General features: G+C 59.2%; 10 protein-coding genes across 10 annotated transcripts; 6 read left to right on the plus strand and 4 right to left on the minus strand.

Annotated features, from left to right (window-relative positions):
• Positions 1-394: 394 nt before the first annotated feature.
• M421DRAFT_51217 (uncharacterized protein) lies at positions 395-1,756 on the plus strand (the record flags this gene model as incomplete). The annotated part of the gene is made up of 1 exon (XM_033594909.1): positions 395-1,756. One exon carries the CDS (start codon positions 395-397, stop codon positions 1,754-1,756), a length of 1,362 nt encoding a protein of 453 aa, XP_033454063.1.
• A 483-nt stretch (positions 1,757-2,239) lies between these two features.
• M421DRAFT_51326 (HET-domain-containing protein) lies at positions 2,240-4,195 on the minus strand (the record flags this gene model as incomplete). The annotated part of the gene is made up of 2 exons (XM_033594922.1): positions 2,240-2,727; positions 3,007-4,195. 2 exons carry the CDS (start codon positions 4,193-4,195, stop codon positions 2,240-2,242), a joined length of 1,677 nt encoding a protein of 558 aa, XP_033454064.1.
• Positions 4,196-4,531: 336 nt separating this feature from the next.
• M421DRAFT_414871 (WD40 repeat-like protein) lies at positions 4,532-7,381 on the plus strand. The gene is made up of 4 exons (XM_033590486.1): positions 4,532-4,951; positions 5,007-5,725; positions 5,776-6,742; positions 6,798-7,381. The coding sequence occupies exons 1-4, from the start codon at positions 4,762-4,764 to the stop codon at positions 7,010-7,012; spliced, it is 2,091 nt and encodes a 696-aa protein (XP_033454065.1). The 5' UTR covers positions 4,532-4,761; the 3' UTR covers positions 7,013-7,381.
• A 92-nt stretch (positions 7,382-7,473) lies between these two features.
• M421DRAFT_50115 (protein translocase SEC6) lies at positions 7,474-7,806 on the minus strand (the record flags this gene model as incomplete). The annotated part of the gene is made up of 3 exons (XM_033594797.1): positions 7,474-7,604; positions 7,670-7,722; positions 7,781-7,806. The coding sequence occupies 3 exons, from the start codon at positions 7,804-7,806 to the stop codon at positions 7,474-7,476; spliced, it is 210 nt and encodes a 69-aa protein (XP_033454066.1).
• M421DRAFT_20 (uncharacterized protein) lies at positions 7,805-8,242 on the plus strand (the record flags this gene model as incomplete). Its single annotated transcript, XM_033588098.1, has 1 exon — positions 7,805-8,242. One exon carries the CDS (start codon positions 7,805-7,807, stop codon positions 8,240-8,242), a length of 438 nt encoding a protein of 145 aa, XP_033454067.1.
• A 687-nt stretch (positions 8,243-8,929) lies between these two features.
• M421DRAFT_21 (uncharacterized protein) lies at positions 8,930-10,316 on the plus strand (the record flags this gene model as incomplete). The annotated part of the gene is made up of 3 exons (XM_033588214.1): positions 8,930-9,468; positions 9,521-10,137; positions 10,195-10,316. The coding sequence occupies 3 exons, from the start codon at positions 8,930-8,932 to the stop codon at positions 10,314-10,316; spliced, it is 1,278 nt and encodes a 425-aa protein (XP_033454068.1).
• Positions 10,317-11,851: 1,535 nt separating this feature from the next.
• Positions 11,852-13,748, plus strand: M421DRAFT_96900 (glycoside hydrolase family 5 protein; the record flags this gene model as incomplete). Its single annotated transcript, XM_033598437.1, has 4 exons — positions 11,852-11,921; positions 11,969-12,102; positions 12,153-12,488; positions 12,537-13,748. 4 exons carry the CDS (start codon positions 11,852-11,854, stop codon positions 13,746-13,748), a joined length of 1,752 nt encoding a protein of 583 aa, XP_033454069.1.
• Positions 13,749-13,838: 90 nt separating this feature from the next.
• M421DRAFT_414877 (meiotic expression up-regulated protein 14) lies at positions 13,839-15,808 on the minus strand. The gene is made up of 6 exons (XM_033590487.1): positions 15,364-15,808; positions 15,234-15,309; positions 15,044-15,177; positions 14,806-14,989; positions 14,444-14,756; positions 13,839-14,391 (listed from the first exon to the last, which is right to left on the minus strand). The coding sequence occupies exons 1-6, from the start codon at positions 15,385-15,387 to the stop codon at positions 14,094-14,096; spliced, it is 1,029 nt and encodes a 342-aa protein (XP_033454070.1). The 5' UTR covers positions 15,388-15,808; the 3' UTR covers positions 13,839-14,093.
• M421DRAFT_414878 (uncharacterized protein) lies at positions 15,788-17,487 on the minus strand. Its single transcript, XM_033590488.1, has 2 exons — positions 17,297-17,487; positions 15,788-17,245 (listed from the first exon to the last, which is right to left on the minus strand). Exons 1-2 carry the CDS (start codon positions 17,445-17,447, stop codon positions 16,056-16,058), a joined length of 1,341 nt encoding a protein of 446 aa, XP_033454071.1. The 5' UTR covers positions 17,448-17,487; the 3' UTR covers positions 15,788-16,055.
• Positions 17,488-17,666: 179 nt separating this feature from the next.
• M421DRAFT_51181 (uncharacterized protein) lies at positions 17,667-18,630 on the plus strand (the record flags this gene model as incomplete). Its single annotated transcript, XM_033594905.1, has 2 exons — positions 17,667-17,936; positions 17,998-18,630. 2 exons carry the CDS (start codon positions 17,667-17,669, stop codon positions 18,628-18,630), a joined length of 903 nt encoding a protein of 300 aa, XP_033454072.1.
• Between the last annotated feature and the right edge of the window lie 2,458 nt (positions 18,631-21,088).

Raw genomic sequence — 21,088 nt, forward strand, 5'->3', positions numbered from 1 at the left:
CTCAGCAATGCCGTCAGCGAGGATAGCCATGCGCCGGCCTTGTCGACGCACCGCATGCGCAAAGCTGCCAACACCCTCACGGCCTCGAACATGAGCGCCAGCGCGCTGCCCACGCCCGCTTCACTCGCTGTGCCGCGACCGACCCGTGCGCACACAATGAGCGCGCCCTGAGACTTTGAGCGCACAACGCCTGCCTGCCCAGCCGCCTATCCGACCGCAGCCCGCCGACCGCAGACTGCAAACCGCTCTTTCCCTCCGCGAGCCTGCCCACCACGGTTCCGAGACGGGAGAATCCTGCAGCCCCCTCGACAGCCGACATATCCATACCACCTCGCCCGCCCCCCCACCGCGACCCGCCCGCGTCACTCGCTCGTGCCCCGCACGCCTAACCACCATGCGCGGCAGCCCGCACCCGCCCCGGGCCACGGCCAACAGCGCCAGCAGCCCGGCCGAGCCGCCCCAGCGCAAGGTCTTCAACTGCATCGTCGACGACACGGCGCTGATCGCCGGCGTGAAGAAGAGCACCCGCGACGGCATCCGCAAGTGGATCGCCCAGGGCGCCATCTGTCTCTTTGTCCCGCTGCACACCCTCACTGCGCTCCACCGCCTGAAGACTGGAAATGACCGTGTCAGCGCAGACGCCCGTGAGGCCGTCAAGTGGCTGGACGACATCACATCGTCCTCGGCCGACGCCGCCGACCGCGTCGTCCTCGAAGGCGTCGACGAAGCATACACGACGTGGGAAGACGTCGCCCGGTTCATGCTGCCAGAGACGCTGCTCTCCATGGACGACAGCGACTCGGACGACGACGACTACCACGAAGACCTTGAGAGCTCCTTCAACGCCCTCGACATGTCTGACGGGACCTCGATGAGCTCCGCGCACAGCCTGGACGACGCTGCGCCCAAGACGCCAGACTCGCCTCGATCCATGATGACCAAGAGCAACGTCGCCGGCCAGGAAGCCGCCACAGACAAGGAGCACCTCAACGCCATTGCCTCGGACTCGCCAGCCCGCACCGCACGCAACATCTCAGAACCGTCCCGAGGCGCAAGCTCGCCCAAGCGCCCTGTGCCTGCCTACCTGAAGCCGCTGTTCAACCACGTTCTCTGGCGCATCAACAAGGAATCCAACCCAGACGCCGCCCTCGCCTCCTACATTCTCCTGACCAACGATCCCACCAAGCAGGCGATTGCCTCCAAGTTCGGCATTCGCGCCAAGCGCCTCGAGCAGCTGCGCGACACTGTCGCGCGCGAGGACCGAGAGTACAAGAACCACCTGACCCTGCACAGGATCGAGTCAGAGTCCACCATGGCAAAGAAGAACGCGCCACCGACTCCCAAGGCAGCCGAGCGCCCCAAGTCCAGTCACTCGATCCAGGACAGGCCAGGAGAAGGCTCTGACGACGAGGACGTCGTCCTGTTCCAGCGTGCGCCCCGCGGCCCAGCGGCCATCACAAACACCCACCGCGTCTGGGACCCCAACGACTTTGGTCGCGCAAACCAGCAGCAATCGCCACGAGGCGGTCGAGGTGGCAGCATTGCGCCTCGAGGCCGAGGCGCGCCGTCTCCTCGAGGACGTGGCGCGTTCGTGCCTCGCGGTGCCTACGTCCCGCCAGGACCGCAAGTGCGCCCTCCACCTGCGCCTCGCCACGATCCAAACGCGCCCATCGATCCAAACTCATTCGCGCGCCCCATGCCTCGAGCCAGTCCAGCCCGCGGCGGAAGCGGACGAAAGCTATGGGAGCCAAACTAGTCGTCTCGGGCAAGGCGTCGCTTCCAGTGATGGCCTAACACCCACAGTTCACGTTGCTCACCAAGTTGCACGGGCGAGACTGCACTCAGAGTCGCCGATAGACGGGTCGCTCAAAAAAACGCAGCTCTGCACATGGCAGTCTTGGTACGGTGCTGAAAAGGCTGCCCACGTATTTCCGAGCGCTCTGGTGTCAACACGTTCGCTCTCGACATGTATCGCCAGCCAGGAAGTGTCTGCAGCTCACGAGTCACTTGTCGGGGACTCGCACACTCGCTCTGTCGAGACGGAGCCTTGCTCTGCGCACTGGACCTGCGAGACGGCCGTGCAGACGCGTCTCGGTACAGGCCATCTCCTTAGTTTGTCATTTTTTTTTGCCATTGCTTCATGATGATGCTTCATATAAAATTGCACCGCCGGGGTAGTGTACGTAGTGCGTAGTTGAAATACGATTCGCCGTTCCTCGTCATGCATAGATCACTCTCGCTACCAGATGTCAACGATGTGCGTCTGCATCGGCCACGGCGCCGCCTCGGCTCCGCACCGCTGACACACAAACGGCCGCCCGGCGCGGGACAAGTAGCACGCGCCCACGAGCTCGTGATGCCCCGCCGTCAAGCGCATCACGAACGGCACGTCGCTCCCGTAAAGCGCCCACACCGTGTCCCCCACGAGCGGGCGTGCGTGCGTGTACCCGACCGAATGCGTACTCGCAAAGACCGTCGCGCCCGGGCCCGCCGCCGAGAGTGCGGACAGCACCGCCTGTCGGTGCTGCTGGAATGCGGCTCTGGGGGCGGGACTGCACTGCGCGGGCGCGGACTTTGAACCGGTGCATGTCTGGCAGTCTGGCACGCCGAGGGCAGACCAGGCGATTCGTGGGAGCGTGGGCGTGCGGTGTTTGGCCGTGGGGCCGATGAGGCGGACAATGTAGTCGAGGCGGTGCGCGCGCAGCTTGAGACGTGGTGGTAGCCCTGCTGCCCGGACCAGGTCGGGCTCGCGCTCGAGGATCTTGTAGCTGAAGGCGGAGCTTTGGAGGTGCACGATTTGCTGCGCGAGATGTTCGTCGTCGTCGACTGACAGCGACGAGTCTGGATTGTACACCCATTGAAGCTCAGACCATTTGCGGACTTGCTCGCGGCAGCTTGCAGTTGAGAGATTCGGATCTGCTGCGTAAGAGTCTGTGTCGGATGCGAAATCAGCCATGATGCGTTCGAGCAGGAGTCGAGAGGGTAGTTCGTTGCGGAGCCATGCACCGGGGTTGGTGGGCGCCATGTGCCACGACGAGGCAAAGGCCTGCTTCTCGACTGCTGTGAAGTGAGCGGGCAGTGGCTCGTACGCATGCCTGTAGTCCCATTGAGGAATCCATGACGGTATCCGTGTGGTGTTCTGCCAGTGCCGGTCAGGATCGGAGACGTGCTGACAATGCTGCAGTATGTCGAAGCGTCCTAGCTTCTCGATGCAATATGTCGCCAGCTTAGCGAACACGTCTGTATGCGAGAGGGAGTAGTCGACGACAAACTCGGCGGAGAATCTCGAATCCATCAGGCCGAGTAACGCATAGATCTTGTCACGTGGGTTCCCTGCAGAACAGTTCCGGCTCTTGGACAGCACCGCCAGGATATCGTTCTGTTCCTCCGGACGACTCGAAGGGGTCCAGCGAAGGACACTCGGAGGCCGGAGATCTAGTTGTGAACACATGTCCAGCGTCCTTGATACCGTGTCTCCGGTCCAACGAACCTCGTAATCTCCAATGATGAGAGTGACCAGCTGAGCGAGCCCAATCTCTTGCATGATCCAGACTCGGTCGAAGTAGGGTAGATGGAGGAAGGTGAGCAGATTCTCCTTGCCGCAGGGTTCAGAAGTGATGACGCCGGTCTTGTCTTGGAGAAAATCGAGGACCCCTCGAAGCTGTCTTGTTACCTGTGGAGATTCGACGCCGAGGTAGGCGAGTACCTGCGCAGCGTTCGAATAGATTGTAGACATTAGCTTTACTTGGTGGCTCTTTTCCTCGGTGTCGTTCTGATGGATACAGATGGCATCGATCCACAGCCGTCTGTTACGACCCCGCAGTCTGAGGCGCCGCAGCGCTGCTTCGCAGTTCTCGGTGATTGCAATGGTTGACCCACCGCACCTAATCTCCGAAGTCAACGAGACATGGCCTCTGGAGTTGGCCCAGGTGTAGGATACCGCCTCGTAGCTTGGCCGGTCCGCTAGGTTCACAGTGGTGATGTCGCAGGACAAGTCATCCGACGGCTCGCCAGCGAACAGCACTATCAATCGGATCTCGTGGCCAAGACCGTGCCTGAGTGGCTTGTATCGATACTGCGGTGAGGACTCCAGCGGTGGTTCGGAAGTCGTCACCTCAAAGACGGCTTCACCGCACGAAAGGCAGCAGCGAATTTCGCCAAACCGTTGTATGTCTGGATGTCGGCACTCTGCCATTGGGGCTGATGGATGCGATGGATGGCGTCGAGCCAGGGGGCATGGGGGATTTCAATTGTGTACTTGTTCTGCTTGGCTCTCGTCCTGTTTTGCTCTGCTCTCGTCCTGTTTTGCTCTGCTCTCGTCCTGTTTTGCTCTGCTCTCGTCCTGTTCTGCTTGGCTCTCGTCCTATTCTGCTCTGCTCTCGTCCCATGCAGCTGGGTGAGAGTAGCAAGTGGGACACGTCAATCATCGTGGATGAGGCTGGCCCAGATGGTCGCGGGGTTGGGCCGCGTGGGGTACATGTCAGCTGCATTGGCGCGACAGACATCTCGACAGCCTTGAAAAGATCCGAAGAGGCGTCAATATTGGAAGCGTGCATTGTCGACGTCCGAGGCCATGATTGCGCCCTACTGGTTGACGGGAGTGTGAAATTGAAATTCGGAAATAGCGGAGATACCGGCTTCTCCGCAGCGGCACCTAGGAGCGGCCTATCGACGGAGCTACCAGAGCTCCCGTGTCCAACTCGATGGCGTCTTTGAAACGCCGCCGTGCCATCTTGACTCTCCAGAGACGAGAGATCCAGAATGAGCTCCTCGCATGCACCCACCAGCCCGCCCGGTGACGGAGACGACGCAGGAACGGTCAGGTACGACCCCCGCGATCCGTTCTGGCGAGATATCGAGGCCGAGGAGAGTGATGACGACATGGAGTACATTCCCGCCTCCCAAGGCAGCGACGGAGAGGGCGACGACGATTTGGATATTAGCTTCCACGGTATATACTATTACTCGTAGAGGATAGCAATGGAGCGTGATCTGACGCTGTGCAGATGCCGCCGAACACCTGAGCAATCTGAGCGGGGTTGAATTGGTCTTCGAGTCCACAAACGACGACGACGACGACGACGACGATGAGGATGACGAGGATGACGACGAAGACCAAGACCAAGACGAGGACGGTGAGGGCGAAGAGGAAGAGGACGACGGAGCACGGCGGCCGGTATACATCACCCGCGACCAGATCATGCAGCTGCTCGGCCACGCGGGGCTGAGCCGGATCTTTGCGTCGGACATCACCACACGGGCAGCAGCGCGACGCGCAAGGACCGACGGGGACAACGAAGACGACAGCGACCCCGGCACAGGCTACGACGCGGTGGGGCCGAGGAGCAGCAGACGAGCGCGGCGCGCGCGTGGCGAGGCTCTCTACGAGAAGGTGCCGAGCGAACAGGGCCAAGAGCTAATGAACGGCGGCCTCTTCGGGTCGAACACGCGGCGAGAAGACACGGTGAGGCGCAAGAAGCGGCTGGCATACAACATCATGCGGCGCGAGCTGGGCGTGGGGAGCGCGGGCCGGCAGAAGAACGTCACGCAGCTGATGAAGCAGGACATGCTGCCCGAGTCTGCTGCCGACACCATCATTCACTACAATGCGCGATGCTACTCGGGCCAGTTCTCCGACGACGGCAACTTCTTCTTCTCGTGCGCGCAGGACTTCCGCGTCAGAATGTACGACACGTCGAATCCATACGACTGGAAGTACTACAAGGTGGGCGGCAGACGTCACACGTGAAATGCAGTTGAAGCTGACCTCGGCAGTCGGTCGTCTACCCATACGGCCAGTGGACCATTACAGACGCCTCGCTCAGCCCAGACAACCGGTTCCTCGCGTACAGCTCGATCCGCAGCATAGTGTGTCTGGCCGGCACGGATCCCGCCGACGACTCGGAGCCCAGCCTCCTCGACTTGTCGCACCTCGGCACGGGCACGCCTCGCGGGTTCCACACGTACTTTGGCATCTGGTCCATCCGCTTCTCGGGCGACGGGCGCGAGATTGTGGCCGGCACGGGCGACAACAGCGTCTACGTGTACGACATTGAGCGGCGGCAGTCGGTGCTGCGGATCCCCGGACACGAAGACGACGTCAACGCCGTGTGCTTTGGCGACTCGCAGTCGCCGCACATTCTCTACTCGGGGTCGGACGACACGACGCTCAAGGTGTGGGACCGGCGGTCGATGGGCGACGGGCGCGAAGCCGGCGTGTTCCTGGGCCACACAGAGGGCCTGACGTACGTGGACAGCAAAGGCGACGGGCGGTACGTGCTGTCCAACGGCAAGGACCAGACGGCCAAGCTGTGGGATCTGCGCAAGATGATGAGCAAGGAAAAGGCAGACGGCATCGACCCCAACCACTACACGACGCGGTTCGAGTACCGGTCCAACGCATACGACCCGGCCGACTTCCGGCCGCACCCGCACGACTGCTCGCTCGTCACGTTCCGCGGGCACAAGGTGCTGAAGACGCTCATCCGGTGCCACTTCAGCCCGCCCGGCAGCACGGACAGTCGGTACGTGTACAGCGGGAGCTACGACGGGAGCGTGTACGTGTGGAACCTGGACGCGACGCTGGCGGGCAAGGTGAATGTGCTAAAGGCGACCAAGAACAGCCGGCCGCGGGACCCCGAGCTGATGGCCGAGACGTACGACTACTGGGGCCGGAACGGCGGGAACTGGATGACGTGCGTCAGGGATGCGAGCTGGCATCCCAACGCGCCGCTGATTGCCGGTAAGTCTTGCTCGCAGCAGACAGCACGGGCGTTGGAGGCACTAACGGCTGCTAGCAACGTCTTGGAATGGATGGGGCACGTCGCAAGGCACGTGCACGGTGCATAGCTGGAACGATGGGCTCGACGCCGACGAGGCAGAGCCGCAGATGGGGCGGAGAGTCAATGCGCAGCTGCAGCACGACGAGCGGCTGTACAGGAGCGCAGAAGAGGCGCGGTCGAGAAGACAGCCGGCGTGGTACGAGAATGACGAGTGGGAGGACGACGAGTGAGGGCGGCGAGTGAGGGCGACGAGTGGGAGGGCGACGAGTGAGAGGACGAGTGAGACGACGAGTGGGAGGGCGACGAGTGAGGGCGACGAGTGAGAGGGCGAGTGAGACGACGAGTGAGACGACGAGTGAGACGACGAGTGAGACGACGAGTGAGACGACGAGTGGGAGCGTCGCTCACGGGCGCTGCTTGCATTCACGCAGACAAGGGAAATGGAACTGATCTGTCGCGCGTGGCGTTCGCGCAGGTATCTCATTGGCATACAAAACTCCCGCTGGCCCAGTGTCCTCTCCCTAATGTACAGCTTTTAGACGGGCCCATGCATCCTCTGTGCTCGGACAAGTGTCCTTGCGTCTCGCCTCCCGCCGTCCTGTCGACGTGTCCCCGCCGTCCTGTCGACGCGTCCCCAGACCAAGCGGCGGAGTAGGTGGAATGCCCCCGACGCGAAGAGTGCGAGTCGCAGCTACGAGCCGCCGACGAGGATGTTGTTGACGGGTATGTGGACGAGCTTGACAATGTAGCCGATGACGCCCATGATCAGGAAGCCGATGCCGACGGCCTGCGAGATGCGGATAAACTCCTTCTTGTCGGGCTCTGGGCAGGGTTAGCACGGCGCTCGCATGCGTGGCCAGCGCGGGTGGGTACGTGGGCGGCCGTACTGGTGCAGCGGTTGATGAAGAGCGTGCCCTCCTTGAGGAACTCGGCGGGCATGCTGCGCGCATGTTAGCTGGCTGCTGCTGCGTTTCTTGTGTTGTTGCGACGTCGCGTACTCGGCAAACTCCTTGACGTTCTCCATGGCGACGGCTGTGCGGGGGTGGGGGATTGGAGTGGTTGGGACGTGTTGGGTGCAGGTCAATGGCCGTCGTGGAAGCGTCGCGGACTCGCAACACGGAGCACGGAGCGAGGCCAGGTGTCTTGCGGAGGCCGCCGCGCTAGTGGGCGAGCGGCTAGGCCTGATCGCCAGCGCGCCGTGGGAGCTTCGATCGACTCCCTGCGTCCGTCCTGCACCCTCGCGCGCCCGCTGCTCCCGACGCCCGACGAGCATCGCCCCCGACGAGCATCGCCTCCGACAAGCATCGCCCCCGACAAGCATCGCCCCCGACGAGCGTCGCCCCCGACGACCGACAAGCGTCGTCTCCGACCACCGACGAGCATCGCCCCCGACCACCGACGAGCATCGCCGACAAGCGTCGCCCCCGACGTCTGTCTCGACCGCATCGCCGCCGCACTAACCGCAGCGCGCGCACTCGTCGTCGAACGCGACACCTGCGAGCGCTCCGAGCGGCTCAACAGCGCGTTTGGCGGACCCCCGAGCGCTGGCACGCCCTCTCCTTTTCTCTCATTGCTGGTGGCGCGCGTTCGCAATTCGCTGGGGGGCTGTAGCACGGCAGACTGCTGCCATTGGCGCGCGAGACACGAGCAAGCGCAAGCACTCGCGCACGACTCGCGCTGAGCCACACGTCGCATCGTCCTTTACACCCCGTCTTGTATCTCTCCAAGCTCCGCATCTGCCAGAGGCGATCGGACTGTCCCGTCTGCATTTGAGCTCCTTGCGCTCCCCCGTCCGCATTTGAGCATCTTGCGCTCCCCCGTCCGCACTTGAGCATCTTGCGCTCCCCGTCCGCGCTTGAGCTCCTTGCGCTCCCCCATCCGCCTGCACCGCGGTACTGTACGTATTCCACGCTTTGCGCCTGTCTCTCCTCTGTTCTGTCGCATCGCTCCGGGCTGCCATCGCAATGCGTCTCCTTCCTCGTGCCGTCTTGGCTTATGGCTCGCTGATTCGACCATTGCCCACAGAACTGCATGTGCGTTGGCCATTGACTGTGCCCGTTCCAGTACCTACAAGCCAATCAAAGAAACCCTCGTGGGAATCGCACTCTTGACCCGCTGTACCTCTTACTTGACCTGCCGCAGCAACCATGGCCGACGACGACAACTTCGACATTGACATCTACGGCGACGACGCGTACCAGGACTCGTCCGCACAGGACACGGCAGTGCCCGACGCGGGCGCAGCAAGCGCAGACAGCGGCGACAAGACGGCAAGCGCAGACAGCGGCGAGAAGACGGCAAGCGCAGACAGCGGCGACAAGGCGGCATCGGCGCCCCAGCCAGACCAGGCGAGCGCGACCACTCCGGCGGGAAGGCAGGAGGCCTCGACCACCCCGGCGACCGCCGCCGCACAGCCCGACGGCACAGTACAGCACATTTCGAGCACCGGCGGCTCTGGCCACGATGTTCACAGACAAGCGCCGCAGCAGCAGGGCACAAAGCGCAAGCAGGGAGAGGACGACGATCGCCCAACCGATCCCGGCGCCACAGCAGCACTGATGATCAACGACCTGAACTGGTGGATCAGCGAAGAGGACATTCGTGGCTGGGCCAACCAGAGTGGTTGCGAGGACGAACTCAACGACGTGACCTTCAACGAGCACAAGGTAAATGGCAAAAGCAAAGGGTGAGCATGCCCAGACACTGGCCGCATCGGCCGTCGACTGACTCGAGCGCAGCCAAGTGTACGTGCAGCTGCAGTCGCCGCAGGCTGCCACGGCGCTGAAGCACCAGATTGAGCAGCTCTTCAAGGACCAAGCCCACACCAAGAAGCCCACGGCCATTTTCAACCCACCCCACCACAACCCCTTCAAGACGCTTCCCAAAGACGTGCCCGCGCGCGACAAGAATCGGAACGAGCAACAGGCCGTCGGCTTCAACAACCGGGGCGGCGCCAACTTTGGCCGCTTCAACAACAGGGGCAACTTCAACCGAGGCGGCTTCAACAACAGAGGCGGCGGCATGGGCTACCAGAACCCGGGTGCCAACATGGGCGGCCAAATGGGCGGCGGCGGCCAAATGGGCGGCGGCGGCCAAATGGGCGGCTACGGCCAAGGCGCCATGCAAAACTATGCCGGCAACCCTATGATGGGCGGAGGCAACAACTTTGGCGGTGGTTTCAACCGCGGCGGCATGATGGGCGGCAACATGCGCGGGGCCATGAACAGCCGCGGCCGTGGCGGAATGGCCATGAACGCCATGGCCGGCGGCATGCAGATGCCCATGGGTGCAAGTATGATGATGGGCGGCGGCATGATGGGCGGCGGCATGAACATGCCCATGATGAACGGGATGGGTGCGTTGACAATCATGTCCAGACCATCAGCCAAGCAGTGTGCTAATGAATGTCCAGGAGGCGCAGGATTCGGCGGCCAGCCGCAGTTCAACCCCGGCTTCTTCCCGAACCAGCAGCAACAGCAAGGCGGCCACGAAAACTTTAGTCCCCACGGGGCTAAGCGACCACGACAGGAGTAGATTTCAATGGTGTCGCTCCCTCAACCGGTATTCCAGCGTCTGCCTTGCCCAGCCTCGGGCGCCAAATCCCGCGAGGCCCCTGGTCCTAAGACACCGAGAGAGCGAAACAAAGCCGAGGCACTCGGCCCTGACTTTTCCAACCCACGTGCGAGCGACCACCTCTTGCACCTCCTCTCACCTCTTGCACCTCCTCTCACCTCTTGCACCTCCTCGCACCTCTTGCACCTCCTCTCACCTCTTGCACCTCCTCTCGCACCTCTTGCACCTCCTCTCGCACCTCTCGCACCTCCTCTCGCACCTCTCGCACCTCCTCGAGCACCTCCTCGAGCACCTTCTCTCGGGCCTCCTCGAAGCCTACCTTGGGGCCTTTCCATCCTTGGCAAACACACTCTGGGCTTGGGGCATCGAGCATGGCAATGCGGCCCACCTAGTTCCCAGCTCCTTCTGTTCTGACGGCGTTCCACACGGAGTCTATCCGCATTGTTAGAAATCCATCTTCTCTCTCCCTTTCCTCTGTCCAGATGCTCCGTCGTTGCTTAGCTTTTGTATGATGACAAGACGTGCGTGCGCGCCGGGTTGCATTCAAACCCGGCGGCACGGCCTTGGATATGCGGCGATGCGGCACGTATGTACTCGTAATGCCGCCAGCTTCACGGGCGTGGAAGCGCCTTGACATCCTCTTGCCGAGTACATGTCGCGCTGTGTTCCTCTCCGCGCTCCAAATGTCGTGCACACGCGCTTTCCGCAACGGGCGCGGAGCCACTCGCTCTCCGCATCCTGCGGTCTTGAGCGCAGCCCGGAAACAAGCAACGCGGTGCAGGTACGTACAGGAATGGCGGGACAGCGTTGTGTGGCGAGACAGCGTTGTGTGGCGAGACAGCGTTGTGTGGTGACACAACGTCTGGCTGCGCGCTTTGGTGGAAATTGGGAGCTTTGCTACTACGCAGGTAATATGGTTATAGGCCCGCCGGGCGTGTCGGGACCTGCATATTAATCGTAGCAGGGGTGTTGTGGCGATTGGTCAATCGCCTCCGTATCAAAGTCTACGCAACACCGCTCCATTCGACACGCACGAACCTCGAAACACGACGAGCGCTCAATGTACGTCTCCAGCTACTTTGTGCGGACCCCGCATCTCACGTCTGCAGCCTTGCTCCGTGTAAATGCAGCCTTGCTCCGTGTAAATGCAGCCTTGCTCCGTGTAAATGCAGCCTACCAGTGCCGTGTGGCTCTGGCGACGCCGAAATGCAGTTCATCTATTTGGTACTATGGAGGGCTGTGTTGACCAGGCATGCTCCTGAGCCGAGATTGGCGCTGATTCAAGGCATGCGGCAAGGTGCTCATGCTCCTCTTGCGTTGCGGAGCGGATGTCTCGCACCACCTGGCGTGGAACTGGTGTATCCGGCCGAGATGAGTCTGGTGGATTCGAAACGGGAACACGGGATGAAGGGCTCTCGCGCGGTAGAAGATATATAGCCTGTCGTTGTCCGACAGGCTTCCGTTCTGCGTGGCACGGATTCCTGTACATACTCATCATGCCTCGCCACACCTCTGCCCTAGTACTAGCGGGGGCTCTGCTCCAGGGCGGGCTTGTCGGCGCCCAAGGTATGTCTGTCGCGTATTGGTGTGGCATTGGAACTGACGAGACGCAGCGCTGCCGAGTGGTAATGTCACCGCAGTGACGTGCCCTTCCACTGCAGAGTTCACCGCCATCACCGCACACGCTCACTTTGCGGGCATGGACCCTGGCTGGAACCTGGGCAACACCCTCGATGCCGTTGAGACGGCACGACCCCCCTTGTCGCGATTGAGCGCAGTGGCTGACCAGGAATACAGGAAGGCTCGTGGAACAACCCGCCAGTGGTGGCCTCAACGTTCGACGATATCAAGAACGCAGGCTTCAAGGGCGTTCGTCTGCCAGTAACCTATACGTACCACTACACGACGCAGGCACCGGACTGGACATTGGACCCCGTCTGGTTGGAGCGCGTATCCGCTGTTCTCGATCAGATCACATCCAGGGGCCTGCATGTCATCACCAACGTACACCACGACAGCTGGACGTGGGCGGACTACACGCAGGCCAATGCAAACGTCACTGCCATTGAGGAGAGGCTGTACAAGACCTGGGTGCAGATTGGCCAGAAGCTGGCGTGCAAGGGCGAGAAAGTGGTGCGTTCCAGCTTCTCGCTCGTCCGGACGAATGGCTAACACCTCTAGGCCTTTGAGACCATCAACGAGATCCCCGGCACCACCGAAGCCCACGGCAAGCAGGTCAACAGGCTGAACAACATCATGCTCCAGGCCATCAACCAAGCCGGCGGCTTCAACTCTAAGCGTGTCGTCAACCTCGTCGGCAGCCGCGAGGACGGCGAGCAAACAGCATTGTGGTTCGAGCCGCCAGATGCAAAGTACACGAACCCCTGGGGCATCCAGTACCACTACTACTCGCCCTACGACTTCATCTTCGCGGCATGGGGCAAGACCATTTGGGGATCTGACGCCGATAAGGCGACGCTTGAAGCAGATATCGCGCGTGTCAGGAACGCCTTCAGCGGCATCCCCATCGTCATTGGCGAATGGGCTGCATCGCCCGTTGCCACCGAGACTGCAGCGCGCTGGCGCTACTTTGACTTCTTCGTCCGCACGGCAGCAAAGTACAACTCTTCGACCGTGCTGTGGGACAACGGCGCAGACTTCCTCAACCGCGCGACGCACCAGTGGCGCGACCCTGTGAGCTTGGACGTGTACCTCAACGCACAAAAGGGCATCGCGAATGCGCTGCCGGACAGCACCACCGACGCAGCCGCGACGAGCCAGAAGAGCTCGGCGTACGTGTACCACCAGAAGAACAGCACCGTCGCCGACCAGACCCTGCCCTTCCTCTTCAACGGCAACCAGCTACAGAAGATTTCCGTCGCAGCGACCAAGAAGATTCTGACAAAGGGCCAGCACTACACCCTCTCCGGGCAGAACATCACATTCAAATCCGCCTTCCTCAGCACAATCCTGACCCCAACCGCTCCCACAGGCGGTCTCGCAAATCTGACGCTGGAATTCAACCGCGGCGCCAAGCTGAACGTCGAAGTCATGCGCTACGACACCCCCGTTCTCGGACGCACGTCGTCGCAGCTGCCCGCCACGTCGTCGGACCTGTCCATCCCCGTCGCATGGGCGGGCCAGAACCGACCTGCGACTATCAAGGCGGTGCGCGCCGACGGCACGTATCTTTTCGACAGCTGGACGACGGTGCTGGGGCCGCTGCAGCAGGGCCGCATGACGTACGGCACGTGGGACTGGGATGCGGACAATGTCATCCTCAGGGCGTCGGTGCTGGATGCTGTCAGGGCCGCGGGACAGACGACTACGTTTACCATTGAGTTTTATCCCAGAGAGCCGGGGAATGCGGCCGAGTACACCATTACCGTCTAAGCGAGGGCGCGAGGGGTTGGAGATGATGGTAGGCATCTTCACAACAACAACAACAACAGCAACAATAGAGACTGTTGCTTGATCACAGTATTGCAGAGACAACGGAATGTCGGCTTTAATTACAAGATTACATCAATTCAACACTAGGTTATTACTCGTAAAATCTTCGAACATCCAAGCGATTTCACATGGCCAAGCCCATATTGCTCCAACGTCCCAAAGGTACATCCGCAGGAACATCAACCGCACCGTCAGGGGTATACATCGCCTGTTGCCGTGAAAGCAAAGACGCACTATTAGAAGACGGTGAGCGGAACGCTACTGAGCAGACCGTTAGCACACTGTTTACGCGACGATCCTCTCCTCCTCGCGGCCACGGTGTTCGCTGGCGATGGTGGAACCAGCCTCATCAACCTCCTCGTCATCGTAGCCGTTACCTCGGTGTTCGGATGCGGGAATCCACAGGCCGGACTCGCGGCTGTCGAGGGGCTGATCTTGACCAGACAGATCGACAGCCTCACCAGTATGCTGGCGGTTGCGGCGGCGCTGGGACAGGGTGCGGGAGCGGGTAGAGAGCTTGGAAGATACGGAGGCGTTCTGTTCGACCCAGTTGGTGAGAGAGTCTTCGCAGTCCTGGATGATACTAATGAATTGTCAGTACAATGGTGCTGTAAACACCGAATTTGGTGACTTACGCCTTGGACGTCTCGTAACCATCATACGCCTGGCGGGTCTCACCAGGGGTGACAGGAGTGTCGTCGATGAGCTCAAGGAGATGCTTTCCGTAACCGGCGATGATGGCAAGCTTCTCGCAGTGCTCGCGCATGGCATCAAATTGGTAGGTGAAAGCAGCCTTGAGCTTCTCGCGGGTGATGTTGGACAGCTGGGCCTCAGCAACGAGGGACTCGGCCTCAGCACGAACAAGCTCCTGCTCAAGAACGACAATCTTGGGAGAGTTGGGCTCCTTGTACTTCAGCTGAGCAATCTGGTCGGTGATCTTCTGCTTGCCTGCATTTTGTAAGTTTATGACGATCTTTACAATCTTAGCTGTACTCACGGTCACGGCTGGGCTGGACGGAAGCCTCGATGTTACGGATGCTCTTGATGGTGACACGGTACTGGTCGTAGCGGTCGACATACTGGTCCTCGAGCTCACCAATCTCGTAGATCAAAACACCGAGCTTGTCTGTGACATCAGAGACGTCGTCGTCGCATGCCTCTCCCCAGATGGAGAGTTGTTGCTGTGGTGTCGATTAGTGTCGATTCGGAGATCGTTCCGAGTGGCACGAGCTTACAGCGACCTCCATGCGCTCCCTGGAAACAAGTTCCATGCTGCGCATGACGTTCTTCTCCATCTTGACCAACTGGGAGAGCTTCTTCGCCAGATCAGGTCCGAACGCGCCGGCGGACTTATGGCGGAAGGTATGGCCTGGAAGTCCAATGGTTAGTGTCACTTGGCCCCTCTGGTGTTGACGTTGGACAAACCGATGTTGGCCTTGCCAAAGAAGCGCCCGCTTTTGGTTGAGGACGACGGAGGAGGGGGGTTCTGAATCTGCGACGCCTGTACTCAGGTCAGATTGGCGCTCCAGAGCTATGTCGAGGTGCAGATGCCTACCGTGGGCGCGCGAGACTGGCGCATACTGTATGTGCGATGCATGGTGGGCGGATGTGACGGAAGATGAGTGTGATGGTTTGCGGTTTGCGGTCTGTAAGACGTGTAATTGTTCAAGACTGTGTGCGAGGCAGGATTTCTCGTGATAGGGGGAGGGCTGGCGATCTGAGGGCGCCGCTGTTTTTGAGTGTTTGCGGTCGCTAGCTCGGGTCGATGACGTACCGCCCCGCGACTTCACGATTGATCCTGGCAGGAGATCGCCCATGGCGAACCCACACGCGGTTCTAGCCGGTACATCATTCTATCGCACATGCAACCCAGTCTACGATCAGGCTGGGCGCAGCATAGCTTATTCAGAAGAGCACTTGCTCTCGTTTACATGGCAATGCCCCGTGGTGGTCGCCTGAGCCGCGTTGTTTTTCGGGGCCGCGTATCAGCGCATTGGCACGCTTAGGAGAACTAGCTGTCAATGCGTCTGGTGTTTGGTTCCTGTGACGTTTTCGGAGCACCAGCGCGCCACCTAAATCTCATGTCTCACATCACAGAGTTGCGGCACACACGTCTCATCCAGTCAATGGCATGTTGCTTCCGCGGTTGCTTGGTGCCTGACAGGCAGCCAGCCAAGATCATACATTCTGTTGTACAGGTGGGGTATCTGGATGGGTTGCGCCTCGCGATGGAAATTGCTATGCAGATCAAAACTGAGAGAAAGATCCACTGGGCAGCTGACCTAAGACGTTAAAGATGTTGCCAGCATCTCCGAGTCCAACACTTGGCCGCAATGCCCAGAATATCAGCTCGCCCTCCCGAGGTGACCGGCGATGCTGAAAAGCAAAGGACGCAAACCCTACTGCGACTGCGGCCGTCAAGCCAAGCAGGGTGTTGACAAATACCGGCGAAGGCAGCTCGGACCTGATGCGGCTCGATGATGGTGCTGGCTTAACTGAAAGCTCTCGTTTCATGAGGGACGAGACGACCGGGATGCTCCCAATGATTTCCTGAACACCGGTGACTGTACTGGATGTGAAGCTTTGTGACCTCGTCGCCCATGGCAGAAGGGTGCATTGTGACTGCTCTGTTGCTGAAGATGCTCGTCCGGTGGTAATGGCCCAGACTTGAGCCGAACTTATGTCTCGTTCGGTAAGGACATCTTTACGTAGCATCTGAACGTATGCTGCAAGCCTTGGGAACTTCGTGGATATTGTCTCTTTAAGCCACGCCTGTGGCACGGCAGGGAACAGCATCAATGCCAGGTAGCCAAACGCCAAGCAGTCGAGACTTGAAGGTTGCGATGTGCCCAGCAGGTACTCATGGTTCCCCAGCAAGTCTGACAATGGCGCCAGCATGTCGTTCGACACAGCATCCAGCCTAAACTTCGCAGCGTATGTCTGGGTCCCCAGGAGCCCTCCGAAGCCCTTGCCACGGCCTATGCTCATGGTGCTCGGCTTGCTTTCGGTGGGCAACCCAGCTGCTCGTTTTGCAGCCTCAAACTCCGCGGACGCTGTGCCTCGGCCTGGGCCTGACACTTCTTCAGTCCTCGTATCCACATCCAAGCTGTCCAAACCCATGTGCGCTGTCCGTGTCCTTGCAAGCTTTCGACGTTTAGGCGGGACAGTGTAGTTGGCATACCATGGCAGGATCGCTGTGTATGCAGAGGATGTGATTGTGTTGTAGTTCTCGGCGGAGACGAACAGTGACAAATCAATGAGAGGAGTAGCTGTCGATCGCAGGAGAGTCGAGTATGCGGTCCGGTCGTTCTGCTGCTGGGTGCTCAGGTTGGCATCGAGGTCGTTGCTAACTGCAGGGTGATTGCGCAGATAAGAGACAATGTCTTCATATCCCGTTGCCGTCGCGATTCCGCCATCGAAAAGTATTGGTAGGCTCTCTGGGTCGCATTAGTCAAGGAGCGAATCAAAGTTGTGTTTCCAGAACTCACCCGTCAAGCCAACTGACCTGTCGTAGCTTGCGACGAGGCTCCATTGTTCTTGTGGAATGACCTGTTGGCAATATGTCACAGTTGCGATGCACTCAGGGTCAATCGAGGGCAATCCAAAGGCTGGACCCCATACATGAAGCTCCAGCGCCATCTGGATTATTGCTCGCAGGTCTACCTGTGGTTCGTGGTCGTGTTGTCAAAGCACACTGCGCAAAAGTTGCGAATTGCACTCATCTCGAAACGGCCTTGGCGTGATGCAAGCACGGGAACACGCACCAACTTCCCGTCGACAGCCACTGCCGCTCTCATTCCTTTACTTCACATATAGACAGCTGTCCAAACATCAGACACGAGGCTGCAGAGTCGAACCATGGCCCCACTTAGACGGTACCTGCGCATAACGAAGCACTCCGTTCTTGAAGTTCGAGTCTACCTGGATCGTCCAGCTGATGCTGAGGCATGGCTGCTGAAACGCGACGACCCAGCTCTTCCACGCGTCATCCAGGCCATACGGCCCCTTGTCCTTCCCAAGCTTCGAGAAGAGAACGAGCGAGGCAAAGTTCGTGCTGGGGCCAAAGCAAAGAAGAAGGGCGTCAAAGATGTTGTTGTTGAAGGTAGGACTTGCTTGTCAACCTCAACGGTTTTGGTGCGTTTCGACAAACCATACGCACTTAGTGACCACGAACATCGACTCCAAATAGACAGCTAACTTCACACTAGACGATTTCGAAGTATCAATCTTCCTCACTGAACTCTCATCTCGTCATTCAGTTATGACTAAGCAGAAGATGTTTCAGGACAAGTCTCGCATACAAAGTAACTCAGGGAAGCTCACCAGCTGGCTTACGACCGGAACAAGTGATCACCCAATGGTCATAAACGAGCTTGAAGCGGATCCACGTGTCATCGAGGGCGATGACGATGATGCAGTCAATCTCGCTGACATTCCTGAGGCGCCCAAGCGCTCGACAAGAGCGAAGCGAGATCGGACTGAAGCCGAGAAAGATGCAGGCAGTCAGGCCAACGAAAGTGATGAAGAGAATCTGTTCATTCCAGAGACAACCAGCAAGCGTAGTAAGACAGGCGCGGCGCCAGCGGACGCCGAGGTCGTCGAAGACGAGTCGCAAGACGACAAAAAGAAGCTTGGCCTGAATACCTCGTACGAAGGTTTCAGCATATACGGTCGGATACTATGCCTTGTGGTCAAGCGCCGTGGTGTAAGAAATGCTGCAGGAGGTGCTACTGCACCCGTGTCTAGTCAACAGATGCTGGAGAACTGGGTGTCGACACAAGCTGCGGGGCAAGCGGGCGACGACGACGAAGACAACGGCTGAACCTACTGGGCCAGCTGTTTCACAAGACGGCTCGGGAGCATGATACCTCAACGGCTGTGTCTACGAAGTCGGTTTGCAAGCACCCTAGTACGAAACTGAACAGTTGACCTCGGAGGCATGGTCTTCACGTGAAGGGTACTGTAGCAGTGCAAAGTCAATTCCGAACTCTATTGTGGAAGTTTCCGGTGTGACTCGGTACGGGCGTGGCAGGCTGATGGCAGGTGTTACCTCGATTGTCGTGGACCACCTAATGCATGCACGACAGTGCATGACCTCTTCACGATCGGCGATACGCGAAGACTTGACAATCGGCGTCTCTACAAGAAACGATACCATCAAAACTATCGGCAGTTGCAAGCTATTGATGGATCTGAGTGGCTTCAAGCAGCTGTGCAACATTTATGAGATCGTGTTACTGCAAATAGCAACAGAGGTACATGATCTACTCGACGCGGGGACTAACGCAGGTACAATTGCTCTTTCTGCTGTTCCAGTCGTCAACGCAGCACGCATCGACCTACCGTTTGCGCCTTTGTGTCTAAATGCGTGTCTCTACTCCTATTCGAGATTGTTAAAAGCAAACAAGCAATATTGATGATGCCTCGGTATCGCCGTGCTCAGCATTATCGTGGCGCACCACTCCTTTCGCTTGCAAGCCACAAGTGGAGGGCCGCGTATTAGTGCCGATGTGTGCGTTCGTGCGTTCGTGCATCCATGGATCGGCTGTACCTGACAGTAGCTCACACACTAACAGGATCGTGTTGCCATCAAACTCTAAGGCATCGATGACGACATCCTGCGCGCGCGTCCACAACTAATTGTAGAACGAGTCGTCCTGTTCACGCCCCAGGCCAGACTTATAGCGCAGACTCGATCGTTGACTTTGCTTTGATACTCGACCTCGAGCTTACTTTTGTATGTCGCCGACGAGCTGGCAATCGCTGAAAGTGTTACTTGACAGCTTTGCGAGCTCGCTGCGCCTCCCGAGGGCTGACTCACCGACCGTTCACAAGCGCCATGACGGTGGGCGTGGCTGCGAGCTACAGGCTATTGTTCAGCGCGACCAGTCATGCTGCCGTGAGATCGGCAGTCGTCTCATGAGCTGTCAGTAAACGGCAGACGGTGCTCGATCGGTCTTTCCTCGTGTGCGCCTCTCCGCATCGCCCAGTCTGCTGGGACTTCGTCAGCTTCATGACGCCCCTCAGTTTCGCACCGTCGGGTCACAGATCTGGTAACAAGTCGCGGCGACTCCCAATCTGGTCTGTAACGACAACCAACGTCTTCTCCACCGCTCTGAAACGCCAGACTTGCGGTAAATTCGAGACTGATTGCGGTGGCGATGGCGATGGTGTGGCAGACAAGTTTCCTTACCAAGCTTTGACCGCGACGGCCAGCTGTGCCCCTGTAGATCGCCATCCCACAGTTGCAGAACTGACAAAGGGTCCCATATTCTTCCGGCAATAGCTTATGGAAGATTTTCTATTCTAACGAGACGTCCGATGCAGGGGTGAAGCAAGCAGCAGGCTATTTGCAGCTCATTTGGCGAGCAGCAGAGCAAGGGAGACAAATTGCGAATAAAAAGCAGTGCATGTAAAAAGGACGCTCACCCGGGGCTGCTTGAGCATAATCCCTGTCAGTCCACGTGGAACATAGCCTCAGCTGAATTTGCACCTAACGAAAGTTGCCGCATCCCTCTCCGGCCCTCCGGCTGACATCGTTCGTTGCCAGCGCAATCGCAACGCCTCGATAGCTGCATCCCCGCAAACTCTCTCCTTTCGGAGCAGCCGGGCCACTTTGGGAGAATCCCATAGTTAAAGTTCGCACACCAACCACTTGTGGACGCCGGAGGGCCGAGAAAACAGGGCAGAGACGCCATCATTCTGCTTTTGCAAGCGCACGAGGATCATACGAGTCGCGCAAACAAGGCCAGGAAAGTAGCAGGACAAAAATAAGCATGACAGGACCCTTTGACTGCTCCCTTGCCTTACCTATCTCCAGCCTACCTACTCGCCTGGGGCAAACAGCTTGCTGGACAAATGACACGTCGGAATCACCGCCGACGGGTAGGTACGAGCACAGTCGCGAGTGGAGCAAGAAAATTCCAGGGGCCACTGGAAATTAGATGGAAGCATGGCAGAAGCACGGGAGAAGGGCGCTGTGGGCGCCGCATGCACTGGATCTTCCAGCTGCGATGGAAACTGCGGGTGCTGGCCCTGCTGGGCACGAGCGACGTTGCAAATTGGACGAAAATTGTCAAGTTTTTGTGTGGCCCGTGGCTGTCGCCGTGTCAGAAATTTAACCCTGACACAAGACTGAAGCTAGCCTTGCCTGTTCCTGAATGCCTCGCAAGCAAAACCCTCTTTCACGTATGGTGCGAAGCGCCGTTTCGGCGCTCGAAGACGGCGAAACGGCGCTTCACACCGTCTGCTTGGAAAAGGAGGGCTACGTTTCAATTACC

This window comes from Didymella exigua, assembly GCF_010094145.1.
Source record: "Didymella exigua CBS 183.55 unplaced genomic scaffold M421scaffold_1, whole genome shotgun sequence".
NCBI lineage: Eukaryota > Fungi > Ascomycota > Dothideomycetes > Pleosporales > Didymellaceae > Didymella > Didymella exigua.